Source organism: Mustela nigripes, chromosome 2 (assembly GCF_022355385.1).
Source record: "Mustela nigripes isolate SB6536 chromosome 2, MUSNIG.SB6536, whole genome shotgun sequence".
NCBI lineage: Eukaryota > Metazoa > Chordata > Mammalia > Carnivora > Mustelidae > Mustela > Mustela nigripes.
Window position 1 is genome coordinate 9,567,685 of NC_081558.1, and position 13,789 is coordinate 9,581,473.

General features: G+C 55.9%; 1 protein-coding gene across 7 annotated transcripts; it reads left to right on the forward strand.

Annotated features, from left to right (window-relative positions):
- Positions 1-734: 734 nt before the first annotated feature.
- YJU2B (YJU2 splicing factor homolog B) lies at positions 735-12,769 on the forward strand. 7 transcript variants are annotated; one of them, XM_059389179.1, is made up of 11 exons: positions 814-1,239; positions 2,444-2,531; positions 3,147-3,348; positions 4,586-4,639; positions 5,802-5,884; positions 7,218-7,273; positions 8,626-8,686; positions 9,465-9,607; positions 9,690-9,862; positions 11,814-11,952; positions 12,086-12,769. In XM_059389179.1, the coding sequence occupies exons 3-11, from the start codon at positions 3,346-3,348 to the stop codon at positions 12,550-12,552; spliced, it is 1,179 nt and encodes a 392-aa protein (XP_059245162.1). In that variant the 5' UTR covers positions 814-1,239; positions 2,444-2,531; positions 3,147-3,345; the 3' UTR covers positions 12,553-12,769. The 7 variants fall into 7 exon arrangements, with proteins under 7 accessions (XP_059245161.1, XP_059245167.1, XP_059245162.1 ...); XM_059389178.1 differs by lacking the exons at positions 814-1,239; positions 2,444-2,531 and adding an exon at positions 735-807; XM_059389184.1 differs by lacking the exons at positions 814-1,239; positions 2,444-2,531 and adding an exon at positions 759-807 and having other exon boundaries at positions 3,304-3,348.
- The last annotated feature ends 1,020 nt before the right edge of the window (positions 12,770-13,789 follow it).

Below are 13,789 nucleotides of genomic sequence, written 5' to 3' on the forward strand. Positions count from 1 at the left end.
AGGCAAGGGCCAACCCACTTCCTCTGCAAAGCACCAGAGAGTAAATTTTTGAGGCTGTGTGGGTCACACGCTCTCTATTGCAACTATTCAACTCTGCTCTTGTAATGGGAAAGCAGGCGTGGACAACTGAATAAATTAATGGGCAGGGCTGTCTTCCAGTAGTACTTTATTTACGGGCCTAAAATGTGAACTTCGTAGTATTTTCACAATCACAAAAAGTAATTCTTTTGGTTTTTTTTTTTCCACAACCATTTAAAAATGGAAAAATAAGGGCATCTGGGTGGCTCAGTCAGTTAAGCGTGGGGGACTACTGATTTAAGCTTAGGTACCCATCTCAGGGTGAGATCGAGCACCTCTTGGGGCTCTGTGCGCAGCGCAGAGTCTGCTTGTCCTTCTCCCTTCCCCCGACTTGTGTTCCCTCTCTCCCAAATATAAAATGGGAAAATAATTCTTGGATCTCTAGCCGTCCAAGAGCAGGAAGCAGGTATGACTTGGCCCGCCGGCCGCCAGCGACCCAACGTCAGGCTACCGCCCGCCTACCCCACTGCGCTCCCGGGAAACCGAGCCTCGCATTGGGCCAGGCAGAGTGGGCGGGGCCTGAGAAGCATCGCGACGCCCCACAGTTGGAAAGCGAAAGCCCGGATTGGTCCACTCCTTTTGGCATTCAGCCAGTCAAATCAGAGCGGCGGTAAGGCTTAGCCCCGCCTCGCGCCAGCGTCCGCGTGACGCGGGGAGTGCGCCACGCCCCCTTGCGCGCCGGCACTCACTTCCGGGCGCTGGCACGGCGTGACGTCAGGAGGAGGGCAGGTAAGTACGCGCGGGCGGAGGGGCGGTCGGGTCCGGGGAAGGCCCGGGTTCTGGTCGTTGCTTCCCGCGACCTCGGAGCCGTCCGATGGGGGACGAGCGCCCTCGGGGCCGTGGGGCTCTGCGGTTGTGGGCGCATCTGCGGAGCCCCATGTCCGCGGGCCATGTCCCAGCCGCGACCTCCTACTGAAATCCCCGGGCCCTGGCCGCGACCTCAGCCCCATACCCGGGCCGTATTATGCCTGAAGTGCCCTTAGGTTTTCTGAACTGAAAAATGGGGCCAGTGAGCCCCTATCTCACTGGGTTCTGGTGAAGATTTTGATGCTTGTAAAACGGTTTGGCATGAGAAATAATCGAATGTACCAACATTGAACTCCGCATCTGGCGCTGGACTAAGTACTTCAACTCACTGAGTTTTGACAGCAACCTTATCAGGTTGACTCTTTTGTAAGCCCTCTTTATAGATGAGAGAACTGAGGCTCAGAGAGGAATGCTTTGCCAAAAGTCAAAATGCTAGCAAGCAGAGTCCGGATCCAAGCCCAAGTACTGTGCCCTAAGCCCGTGGGGTTTATGATTACTACTGACACCAAGGACTAGAAATTTCTATACATGCATCCCATAGCCCCACCTGTGCCAGTCCCTGGGGTGGAAAATGCCGGTAAGAACCCCAGCTCCTAAAAATGGGGTACCCTGCAAACACTTCCCAGTGTCTTACTTCATCGAACCCTAGAAAGTCCTGTCACCATCATAGACTCTTTACAGATGAGGAAGTATGAGTTCAGAGACCCTCAGACACTGGCTGAAGTCACCCAGTTAGGAAGGAGTGGAGCTGGGACGCAGGCCCAGGGAACTGTGCCCCAGAGCCTGAGTGGGCACTTTTCTGTTTGGTTGACTAAAGCATTTTTAGGTTGGAAATAACCTTGGGAAAATCTGGTCCAGGGACACACTTTACAGATGGAGGATCTGAGGTGAAGAGATGTTCAGGGTCATGATGGAACAGTTTACATCTAGAACTTTGCACACCAGCTTTGCCTCCGAGCCTGGGCAAGTTACTTATATCCTCATTCCTCAACTACAGATAATAGTGACATTATACAGACGAAACAAGGCAGCGATGTCAGACTTGATAGAGCGGCTGGCATGCAGTAACTGGTAGAGGGTGCACAGCTAAGTGGCAGAAACAATTAGATACTTTCTGACTCTAGCACAGGGAGCCAAATAACTACACCCACAGGACAAAACCAGGCCACGGCCTGATTTTGTATAGCCTGACAGCTAAGCATGGTTTTGACTTCAAAAGTAGTTGGGAAAAATCAAAAGGAAGTATAATATTTTGTGACAGGTGACAGCCATATGAAATTCAAAATTCAGTGTTCATAAATAGAGTTTTGATGAAATGCAGCCAACACCCATTTACCTATTGTCTACAGCCGCTTTCCAGCTATGACGGCAGAGTTGAGTCATTGGGACAGAGGCAGTTGGGTCCGCAGAGCCAGAAATATTTACTGTCTTGTCCTTGATAGAGAAAATTTGCCAATCTGCATTCTAGAATACACTTCAGTCCCTCGTAGCATCTCTCTTTGGTGTCAAGTAGAACTTTGTTTTATTTTACCTAAAAGTCTCTCCTGCAAATACACAGGAGGAGGGTGGTCACCCACCGCCAGCGCAAGGAACCTTCCATCTGTCATGTGTCACCTGCACTAATTCTTAGGAAACGTCAATCAACTGTGAGTGGTTCGTGCTGTCAGCGTTTAGCAGGGGCTAGGCCCTGTCCCAGGTGCTGGAGATACACACAGTGCAACCTGGCAGAAGAGACAGACTGCATAGACAGGGTCATGTGATAGGAACCCCAAGGAAGAAGTGACTTTAGATCAGGTAGTCAGATGAGGCCTCCGCCAGAGATGATGTTTGAGCTGAGATCTGTGACAGAGAACAGACAGCCTGTGGAAGAGCATTGAAGCCAGTTGGCCTGCACCTGCTGAGCCTTCGAAGGCAGCCAGGGAGCCAGTGCGACTGCAACAGAGGGAGGGAGGGGGTGGGTAAGAGGCATGCTTGGAGAGCCAGGCAGGGGCTCCAAAGGGTATGGGAAGGGTTTGGACTTGATTCTCAAACCGATGGTGATCACTGGAGGGGTTTAAACAGAAGAACAATATTTCAGATTTAGATTTTAAGATCTCTTTCTGGTCCCTGTGGCAAAACAGACTGTGGCAGTAAGGGCAGAGCCAGGAGACCAGGGAGGAGGCAGCTGCGGTTCGGGTAAGCCACGATGGGGGCTGCAGAAGGTGTCAGGTGTGAAATATATGTTGGATGGAGAGTGAAGAGGACACGGTCTTTCTAAACAGACAAACACCGCTCTCTGGAGGATCGTTGAAGCCGCTGCTGCCACACAGCCCACGGCATCTTCGCCAGGAAGACTTGGCCCCTCCACCAGGCTCCCTGGGAGGGCAGCGCTGGGCAGGGGGTTGACCCTGCACAATTTGTGTCTTGGCGTCTTTTCAGATCAGCCGTGCTGAGGGTGAGGACCGGTAGGCAGTTGCCAAGATGGTGAGTGGACAGCCTTGTGCTTGTTGGGTTTCACTTCTGGTCTTTGTCAGGCCCCCCAAGTGGCCCTTTCCTTCCCGCTCCCTAAGCTATAAGGTGGTATTTCCAAACTCCGGATCGTGATCTTTTTGGTACAGTGGTTCTCACACTTTGCCATGCACTAAAATCACCCAGGAAGCTTTTTTATCTTATCTTTTCTCTTGTTTTTTGGTTTTTGTTTTTTTAAGGAGGTGAAATTCATGAACTGTTGTAGAGTGTATGATTTAGTGGCATTTAGTATTTCATAATCTAGTTCCAGAGCATTTCCATCTCCCCCAAAAAGGAAATCCTGTCCTCCTGAGCAGTCACTCCCCAGATCCCCTTCCCCAGCCCGTGGCAGCCACCAGCCCACTTCCTGTCTACATGGATTCGTCTGTTTGGGACAGTCTGTGTAAGTGGAATCATACAATATGTGGCCTTTCACGAGTGGCTTCTTTCACTGAACATAGTGTTTTTGAGTTCCTCCACATCGTAGCAAGAATCAGAACTTCATTCCGTGTTACCGCTGAGCAATGTTCCCCCGTTTGGATCAGCCGTATTCTGTGTATCCATTCATCCACCGATGAACGTTTGACTTGTTTCCACCATTGGGCTGTTGTGATTAGGGCTGCCGTAAGCATGTGTGCACAAGGATTTGTCCAACACCTGCTTTGCAGGATGCTTTTTTAAAAGCCCCCTGTCCGAGCGTCACACCTCAAAGCAACCCCTGTCAGGAGAACTTTTGGGGCTGGGGGCCAGGCATCAGTATTTTAGAAACTCCTCAGGGGGATAGAATGTGCAGCCCAGTTTGAGACCCACTCCTTTGGTGGGTGACGAGGTCAGTTTATGGGGCGGCTGCCAGCATTGAAAAAGCAAGACCCTCACAGTGGGGATAAGTGTTCTTTCACAAAACCTGCCTTGGGCTTCACTGGGTTATGTGCGTGTGCACAGTGGCAGTGTTAAATGCGTCTGGCTGTCAGTCATGGTCCCCAAAACACTGAGCACCCTTGCTTTAGGAGAGTTTGATTCTGGTGGAATTTTCCACGGTGACAGCGGTGGTTCGCTAGTCCCCAAGTCACAGTCTCTGTGGAGACCCTCAGAGCCTAGGGCTTCTCTAGGATGTCCCTCGGTCTCCCTCATCCGGGCCCTGCCTCTTGAGGCTGCGCGACAAGGTCTCCTCCAGATCACCCTCTCTGAGTCCCGTCTCTCTTCTGCTTCCCAGGGTGAAAGGAAAGGCGTAAACAAGTATTACCCTCCGGATTTCAATCCTGAAAAGGTAAGGGCGGGTCCCCTTCCCCTTGTCCACACGCGCAAAGAGACTGCGTAGAGCAGGGGGCCCGTGGCACATCATCCACTCCTGGAGTCAGAGCCACGGCTGCAGAGTGTGGGTGGCCTCTGAGGGCTCGCTGCTGTGCATGTGTCACCTGGGGCTCAGGGCAGCCTTCGTTCCCAGTGGTAAATGTGGCTGTGACATCAGTAACCTTTTACCAGCTTGCTGTGTCGGGAGGTCTGATGCTCTTTGTCAGGGCCCCTTGCTCTCCCGGCCCCAGCTCCTCTGGCTCCCTCGTGGTTCCCTCTGCTTGGAATCTCTTCTGTCCACAGGCTCCCTCCCTTCCTTCAGATCTCTCCCCACAGAGGGCCTCCCTGACCACCATCTCCTTTTCTGTGCATCGCCTAGTACTTGATTTCTCTTTGTGCCCTTATAGCTCCTTGATGCGCTATCCCTTCATTTGGATATTGTCCGTGTCCCCCTTCTAGAACGTCTGCCTGAGGGCAGAGATGTTCATCCGTCTTGTCTCGTTCACAGCTGTGGGCCCACATTGTAGGCGCTCTGGAAGGGCCTGGGAACGAATTGTCCCAACTACGTGATCCGGGGCAGTAACTGGCCTCACTGGGCCAGTTTCCCCATATGTCGAAAGGAGGAAATAGAAAAATAGCCCAACATCACAGGATCCCGGGCTCGGTTGGTAGAGCTGTGACTCTTGATCCCGGAGTTGTGAGTTTGAGCCCCATGTTGGGCATAGAGATGACTTAAAAATAAAATTTTAAGTGACCTTTTTAAAAATATACAAAAAAACCAAGATGAGGCACGTGGAGTGGCCAGTAAGCGCTAACCCGCGCTGTCCCCTCGCCTCATTGTCCCTGCAGCACCAGAGGCCAGGACAGTCACCACCCCGGTCGACAGTTGGGGGAAACAGAGGTTGGCAGGCAAAAGGCAACGTCACTCCCCAGGGTTACGCAGGTCTTTCATCTCCTAAACCGGAGAGCAAAGATTCCGTCTCCTGTATTCCTGATCCAGCCCGGCTTGCTTCCCCCAGCCGTCAGTGCCCCCACAGTTTGCCCTTAGCACCGGCCGCAGGACATGAGCAGGCGGCCTCTCTCGGCCTGGGAGAGCCCGCGTGGCTGTGCTAACCCGCCCCCTTGTCCTCTCTGCGCAGCATGGCTCCCTCAACCGGTACCACAACAGCCACCCGCTCCGGGAGCGGGCTCGGAAGCTGTCACAAGGCATCCTCATCATCAGGTAAGGCCCCGGCCCCACCTGGGGACCCCTGCACTTTGCACCACCCGGCATCAGGCTCTAGGAGAATTTGGCGCCCTTGATTTTGCCCCATGTCACGGGGTCTCAATTCCCGGAAGCAGGAAGTCGGCCTGTCGGTCCACTGTTGCCACATCATCAAATGATAAGCATGTATCATATGTTGCTCGCGGTTCTGCAGCTCAGCTGGCTGCCTCTGCTGGCCTTCCCTGGCCTTGGCTGACTCGGGCTGGGCTCTTTCACCTGTTCGGGGGCGACCTGCCTGCAGACTGGCCAGGCCAGCACGATTTGGCTCTGCCCCACATGTGTCTCCTCCTCCAGTCGGCTGGCCTGGGCTGGGTCACATGACAGCGCCCAGGTTCCAGAAGGGAGCGAGCACAGGTATACAAGGACTCTTGAGGCCAAGCCCCAGACTGGGCATACTGTCCCTTCTGTCTCATCGATTGCCCAAAGCCAGTCATGTTGTGGGGGTGGGGACCGTTCATCTCATCTCTTGACAGGAAGCATAGAGTCACATCACAAAGGGTACGGGTAGGCAGAGGATAAATAATCCCAGCCATGGCCGCATCGAGCCAGGACAGTGGCCCTTCTCTCAGGGCTCTTTGGTCTGTGGCCCACGTCCCGGTGGGTCAGCGGCGACAGGAGACAGAAGCCAGCCTGTGTTGCCTTACAAGGATGAGTCCTTCCTTCTCTGCGTCATGGACACTGACCTCAGTCTCTGTGGTACACCTTGGGCCTGAGCAGAGGATCCAGCAACAGTCGTGAGAGGCAGGAATGTCAATGGAAAAAGAATCAAGATCCAAGTGCCATCATGGCCTTGGGAGGCACCAAGATGAAGGTCACCTCGAAACACCCCTCCCCACACCTCCAGCCCTCTGGAGGTGGCGCCCCACTCGGCCGCCTCGGGCTTCTTGACTCCGCCTCGTCATTCATCACTTCGTGGTATTTTGAAACACGAGGTCTGTCACTCCTGCACATGGACGGCCAGATCGTGTGTCGCAGACAGAACCACAGAAAAATCCAGGGACCATACAGCGACTCCGCTCAACTCTGGTTGGGCCACTGCCCCCCTCCAGTTGCGTTCACTCATGGGGCAAGGTGTGAAGATAGGGCCGCAGCGGCGGGTCCTCACCCAGACGGGCTGAGCCAGCGGGAGAGAAGAATGATGGAACCGGCCTGCCTTGAGGGATGCCCTCCGCTCTCTGTCCTCCTCGTGCATGTGCCCTCTGCCTCGCGGCTGTGGCGGGAGGCACGGGCACGCACACTCAGGCAGGACCCAAGCGGACAGGCGCTGATGAGCCGTTTTCTACTCACATAGGTTTGAGATGCCCTATAACATCTGGTGTGACGGCTGCAAGAACCACATCGGCATGGGTGAGCTTCGCCTGCTCCCACTCCTCACCCCACCCCCAACCGTCCTACCCTGCAGGCGGCGAGCCCCTTCCCTGCCTGGCCCGTCCACACTGGGGGCCCCAATCAGGAATACGAGAGGAGAGAGGCATCCCATTGACCAGCGGGTTGTGGGCACCTCGCTGCAGAGCAGTGAGGAGGCCCGGCTCTGCCACTTCCTAGCTGGGGGACCCTCCGCAGGTGACTCAGTCTCTGTGGGCCTCAGTTTACCCAGCCATAAATTCAGGTGGTATGGGCGCCCCATGTATGTGGCTTACAAAGTAGATAGCACACAGCGCACGTGAGGGCTCGTGAACTGAAACTGCCGCTGCCCTAGCTCTTACCTTTAAGGTCTGGACCCCGTCCATGCCACAGGTGGATGGGCAGACAGGCACGGCTCCGTGGTCCCAGGGGCGGCTCTGAGACCATGGGGCGGTGACTTGACCCGCCTGGCTTCCGTTCCCAGCTCTGTGACTCAGGGACCCTCAGCTCCTCACGCAGTGCCCGGCCCAGGTCAGCAGCTTGCTTTGTAAGCAAGTGTGGTCGTGGCTCTTGGCACGAGGGTCCACCTCCTCTCACAGGGGCCATGGAAGAGCAAAAGGAGGGACTGGGCCACCCCACTGCTGAGGAGGAGGAGTGACACCCCCCTCCCTTGCCAGTAGGTCCCCCTGATCAGACCCAGCCCAGGGCCATCTGCAGTGAAGGCCACCAGTGCCCAGGGAACAGAAACAGGATGTAGCCTGATGCTAGAGGCAGGTCACCCTCAGGGCCATGAACCAAAGCCGCCGCCAGGAAGGGAGAACTCAGGCCACACCACCCACCAGCCCAAGCTCTGTTTTTGTAGTTGAAGCTGTTTTCACTGCATGAGCAAGATTAAACAGATCAGGAGTATATGTCATCTAATTAGTGGGAAAAAAAAAAAACACAGACATTAATAATAAAAGCCAACACTTCTTGAGCACTTGTCACGTCCCAGGCCCTGCGCTAAGTGATCCGTGTGTACTGTTAGCTCCTGGGGTTCTCATAACAGCACTGCGCCTTAGGCGTTATAGTCTTCCTTGTTGTACAGATGGGGAAACTGAGGCCCAGAGGGCCAAAGTAGCCGGCCTAAGGTTACCTGGCTAGAATGCGGTGGAGTCGGGATTTGAACCCGGGCCCTCCTGCTAACACCCACCCTCCTCTGTGACTTGAGCACCTGTTGTAGAGCCTGGACATGGCTCTTTCCCACCTTGAATTTTAAGGTCCTCCAGAGGTGTGTCTGGAGGAGCTCCACCCCTTTGTGCCCCCCCCCCCCAGGGAAAAGCTGCTGAGCCTTCATTCTCTCCCTCTCCTCCCAGGGGTTCGCTACAATGCCGAAAAGAAGAAGGTTGGCAATTACTACACAACCCCGATCTACAGGTACAGGCAGCCCGGCGGGCATCTCTGAGGGACACGTCCCATAGCTGGGCGAGGGGCCTCCAGAGGAATCTGAGTCAGAGGGTGGCCCTTCCATGATGGCCATTCCCTGCAGTCCTCTCCCGGACACTGTCCCGGTCTGTCAGGGCATATCCCTCTGCCTAGAAATCTCCATGGTTCCCACCTTCCTCAGAGTAAAAGCCTGAGCCCTCCCCATGGCCCACAGGGCCTTGCGCGCTCTGCCCGATCCCCTCCCTACCCTCATCTCGTCTCACTCTCCCCCTTGAGGTCCCTCACACACCCCAGGGAGGCCCCCATGTGGAAGCCTTCAGCCTGGAACGCTCTTCCCCAGTCACCTCCAAGGCTTCCTCCTCTTGCGTTTCTGCCCCAACACTGCCTCTCAGGCCTTTTCCAGAGCAGCGCCCACCACCAGACACTGGTGGCTCATGCATTTGCTGCCTATGTGGCCTCTGCTGGAAGGTCGGTCCCTCCAAGAGCAGGCTGGTGTCCCTCACTGGTGTGTCCCCAGCAGCTGCCACTCAGCGTGCCACAGAGCAGCCTAACTCAGGAAGGTGTGTTGGATACATGAGTGAACAAGTGAGCAGACGCCAGACTGCCCGTCAGTCTGTCTGACCCGTGGCTCTCACCCCAGATGCAGAGCTTGGTGGGTAGGTACTCAGTGAACACTTGTCACGTGACACGTGACAGAAGGAAGCAGGCAGGGGTGACAGGTGACCTGGGGCCACTGCAGTGTCCTGACTTTCGCCCTCTGCCCACCCAGGTTCCGGATGAAATGCCACCTCTGCGTCAACTACATCGAGATGCAGACAGACCCCGCCAACTGCGACTACGTGATTGTGAGCGGCGCCCAGCGCAAGGAGGAGCGCTGGGACATGGCGGACAACGAGCAGGTGCTGACGACAGGTGAGCGCAGGGGGCGGGCCCCGTGGCCAGCCCGGAGCCTGAGCAGGAGCCTCAAGGGCCTGCTGCCTTCTGGCCGCTGCAGAGCACGAGAAGAAGCAGAAGCTGGAGACGGACGCCATGTTCCGCCTGGAGCACGGCGAGGCAGACCGGAGCACACTCAAGAAAGCCCTCCCCACCCTGAGCCACATCCAGGAGGCCCAGAGCGCCTGGAAGGATGACTTCGCACTCAACAGCATGCTCCGGAAGAGATTCCGGGTGAGCGGGGGCGGGGGGCCCCTGAGGGGCGGGCGGGGGGCACTGATACTGGAAGGGAGAGAAAACAGGGGCAGCCTTCGCCCACCACATCTTAGCTACAGGTGGGTCATTTAGCCCTCTGAGCCTCAGTTTCCCCATCTGACCACATCCCCACCTCCGGGCACCCATGAGGAGCCCCGGCTTGCCAGGCGCACACCTGCGGCTCAGCTCATAACACGTATTTCATGGGTCCACTCAGCTATCCCCACACAGAGTCCGTAGATCGTCAACCCACCCCCGCATAATTGCCAGAGTCCTCTCGTCAGTGTCTGGTGGTTAAAAAAAAAAATTTTTTTAAGGGAAGGTCACCTACAATGAAATGTAATCGAATCGTGCATATTTCAGTACACGAATGCTTGGCCAAGACCCTTGTCCTGGTGTGGCGAGTCACTGAGGGTGCAGGAGCCAACGACTGGGACACAGTCCTGCCTCCAGGACACCCCAGGGTCCTGCTGTCAGTGACCACAGTGACTTCTGAAGTTGTACGAAAGATACTGGCTGGAGCCCCATCACAGGGAGTCAGGGCCCAGGGTCCGAGGGTACCATGAATGGATTTTTCACCCTCTCGGGCATCCGGCGGGGCACTGGAGAATCCTGCAGGATGCGAGAACCTTCCCTCTTCCCTCCCTCTATGGGCTGCCTTGTGCCCCCCAGGCAGGCAGGAGCTCCCCCAGTAACCTCCAGGGGGCTCCAGCTGTCACCGTCCTCCAGCTCTTGTTCCTTCCTGCTTCCTTTCCTTATCATTCTGTGGTCATTATTAGGAGTAAAACTGCTAGTTTTCTTACTAATTATTTGTTAATGAAAACATGTGCTTGCCACCAGGCCTGTGCCCTGAGCTATGTGTCCCCTGCCTTTGGGGCGTCTCCCCATGAGGTGTCTAAGGACCCCCAGACATAACACCCCAACAAGCCCCCATCTGTCCCTGAGCCACCCACCCACAGCAATAGAGGCATCGCTGTCCTTCCAGGGGTTCAGGCCCTGAAACCTGGAGTCGACCTTGACTTCCCCTCATCTCTGTCTCCTGCTGGCAGATTTTTCAGGGTCTGACTCCTCCCACAGCCCCATCATCCCCAGCATGGACCAGCACAGACTCTCTGCCCTGGTCTCTAGGCTCCTAACCACCCCCCCAACCCCACCAACACACACGCAGTATTTGTTCCCCACATGGCCACCAGGAGGCACCTGTGAATCCTCCTCTCTCTGCTTCGAACTCTCCAAGGCTCCCACTTAAAATAGAAGCCAAAGCCGTCCCCATCGCCCGCAGCCTGAACGATCTCATTCCCCTCCCCACTTTCCCACCTTCCCTCACTCACTCTGTTCCGACCACACTGGCCTCCTCACTGTTCCTCCGAGCACACTTCTGCTTCTGGGCCTTGGCACAGGCTGTTCCCCCTACCTTGGAACACTTTTCCCCCAGATATGCATATGACTCCTTCATTCACATGTTTTTTTCTCAAATGTGACCTTCTCGGGGAGACCTTGCCAGACCCTTCCCTCCTCCTGCACCACATTTACAGTTGAACCCCTCGCTCCCTGCCCCCTTCCCAGTGTTCTTTTTATCCTCGCCACCTTGTGTCTGTCTCCCACTAGAATGTCAGCCCCCCGAGGGCAAGGGTTTGTGTCTGCTCACTGCTGCACTCACTAGAGAGTGCCTAGAACAAGAGCTGGTACAAGCTGGCCATTCTGTAAATTTTCATGGAATGAATGAGCAGAGGACTGAACAGTACGTGTGTTAATGACGCTCACAGCTCGCACTTGTTGGATGACTTCTGTGTCCCGGGCCCTGTTGGAGGCCCTTTCCTCAAATGAGCTTGAAGCAGAGGAAGCTGAGTAGAGGAACACAGCCCACGTCAGCGGGCAAGGAAGAGGCAGGTCTTTGACACCTTTCCCGCACCCTGTCCCCCACCCACAGGAAAAGAAAAAAGCCATGCAGGAGGAGGAAGAGAGGGACCAGGCGCTGCAGGCTAAGGCGAGCCTGGCCATTCCACTGGTGCCCGAGACAGAGGACGACCGCAGGCTGGCCGCCCTGCTTAAGTTCCACACCCTGGACTGTGCGTGGGGAGCCAGCGGGCCTGGGGGACTGGGCGGGCAGAGATGGGGGTCCTCAGCCACGAGTGGGCCGTGGCAGGCCAGGGCAGAGGGCAGCTTTGGACCTCCTTCCCTCTCTTCCCTCCCAACCCCCAGCCTACGAGGACAAGCAGAAACTCAAACGGACAGAGATCATCAGCCGCTCCTGGTTCCCCTCCGCCCCAGGACCCACCACCAGCAGCAGCAAAGCCGGCAGTGTCCTGAAGAAGCTGGCCCAGAACCGCAGATCAGCACCGGCCTGCTCCCCCATCACTGTAGGGAACCTGGGCATCGTGCGGCGGCGGTCCCGGGAGGTCTCAGAGAGCCCCCACCACACAACGGAGACCCCCAAGTCTGGGGAGCCATGGGTGCCAGAGAGGAACACCCAGGATGGGCCCACATCCCCCCGAGACTGCTCTCTAGAGACGGCTGAGACCTCCAAGAGCAGGGGGCCTCGGGAGCAGGAGGGGAAATGTCAGGACAGGCCCCAGTTCCCACCAGGCTCCTCTCAGGAGGACACGCCACACCTGTGCACCCTCAGCTCCTCTCTTGTGGCTGATTACTCCGATTCAGAGAGTGAGTGAGCGGTTCTGGGGACCAGACCCGCTCCAGAGGCTACGACTCGCCCAGGAGGCCCGTGGGACTGCAGCCCTGCTTGTCCACCAGCCCCCGGATCGCTCCGATACTGCCCCTTCCCAGACCTCGCTTTCCTGCAGCGGTGGAGTTAATTTATTTGGTCCTGGAGAGGGTGTTTGTGCCTTGTGGGACGTCATCCCAACATTAAAGACCTGCTTCTTTGTCCTTGCCTCAGGTTCCTAGCCAGGCCCAGGGGCTGTCCACGACCCCCAGCCAACTGAGCTTCGGGGACTGTCACCAGCCAGTGTGATGCTGCCACCACAACTGTGGCCTCAGCCATGACCCCCACCTGGCATGACTCAAGGTGGTGGCTCTGCAGTCAGGGCAGACTTCCCAGAGGAGGCAGCACAGGCTGTGTGAAGGGTGGAAAGGGAACCAGGCTGTGGGAACCACACAGGAAGGCCAGGACTGGGAACATGGGCGGAGCCTGAAGCAGCTGGTCCTGGAGTATGCAGATGTGGAGTTTCTGTTATCCCCAGCCTGTGGGGATGCCTTGGAAGGTCCTGAAAGACCTTCCCCACTTCCCTACCATGATGCGTTGTTTTTTTTTTTTTTTCTTTTTTAAGATTTTATTTGTTTATTTGAGAGAGAAATTGAGAGAGCGCATGATGGAAGGTCAGGGGGAAAAGCAGACTCCCCATGGAGCTGAGAGCCTGATGTGGGACTCGATCCCAAGACTCCGGGATCATGACCTCAGTTGCTTAATCAACTGAGCCACCTGGGTGCCCCATAATGCATCTTTTGAAGGTATCTGGTAAAGCGAGCAGAAAATGGCTCAGAAACAGCAGGCCAGCCGTGCCAGCCTGCCACCTTCTCCCAAACTGTGGAAAATGAAGATCATTTAACAAAAATTGATGGGCTATTTACAGTGTGCTGGCCACTAACCTAGGCCCTGGGGATACAGTGGGATACCAGACACGCTGCCCTCTCAGGGCTGAGGTTCTGGCCAGATTCTTATTGGCCTTGTCCCTCAGGGGAGATGGTGGCCCCAGTGGCTGTCCCCAGCCCACCAGCCTTTGCTCCCAGCTGGGTTGGGAGGTTTCAGGGCAACAGTAAGACCCCTTGGTCCTTGGAATCCCCCAATTCGGGCCTTTCTCTACTTGAGACCACCTTCAGCACTCGCTCTGGCCAAAGTCAGGCGCCTAAGGGTGACTTGGGGGATCATGCTATGATTCTGGCTGGCTG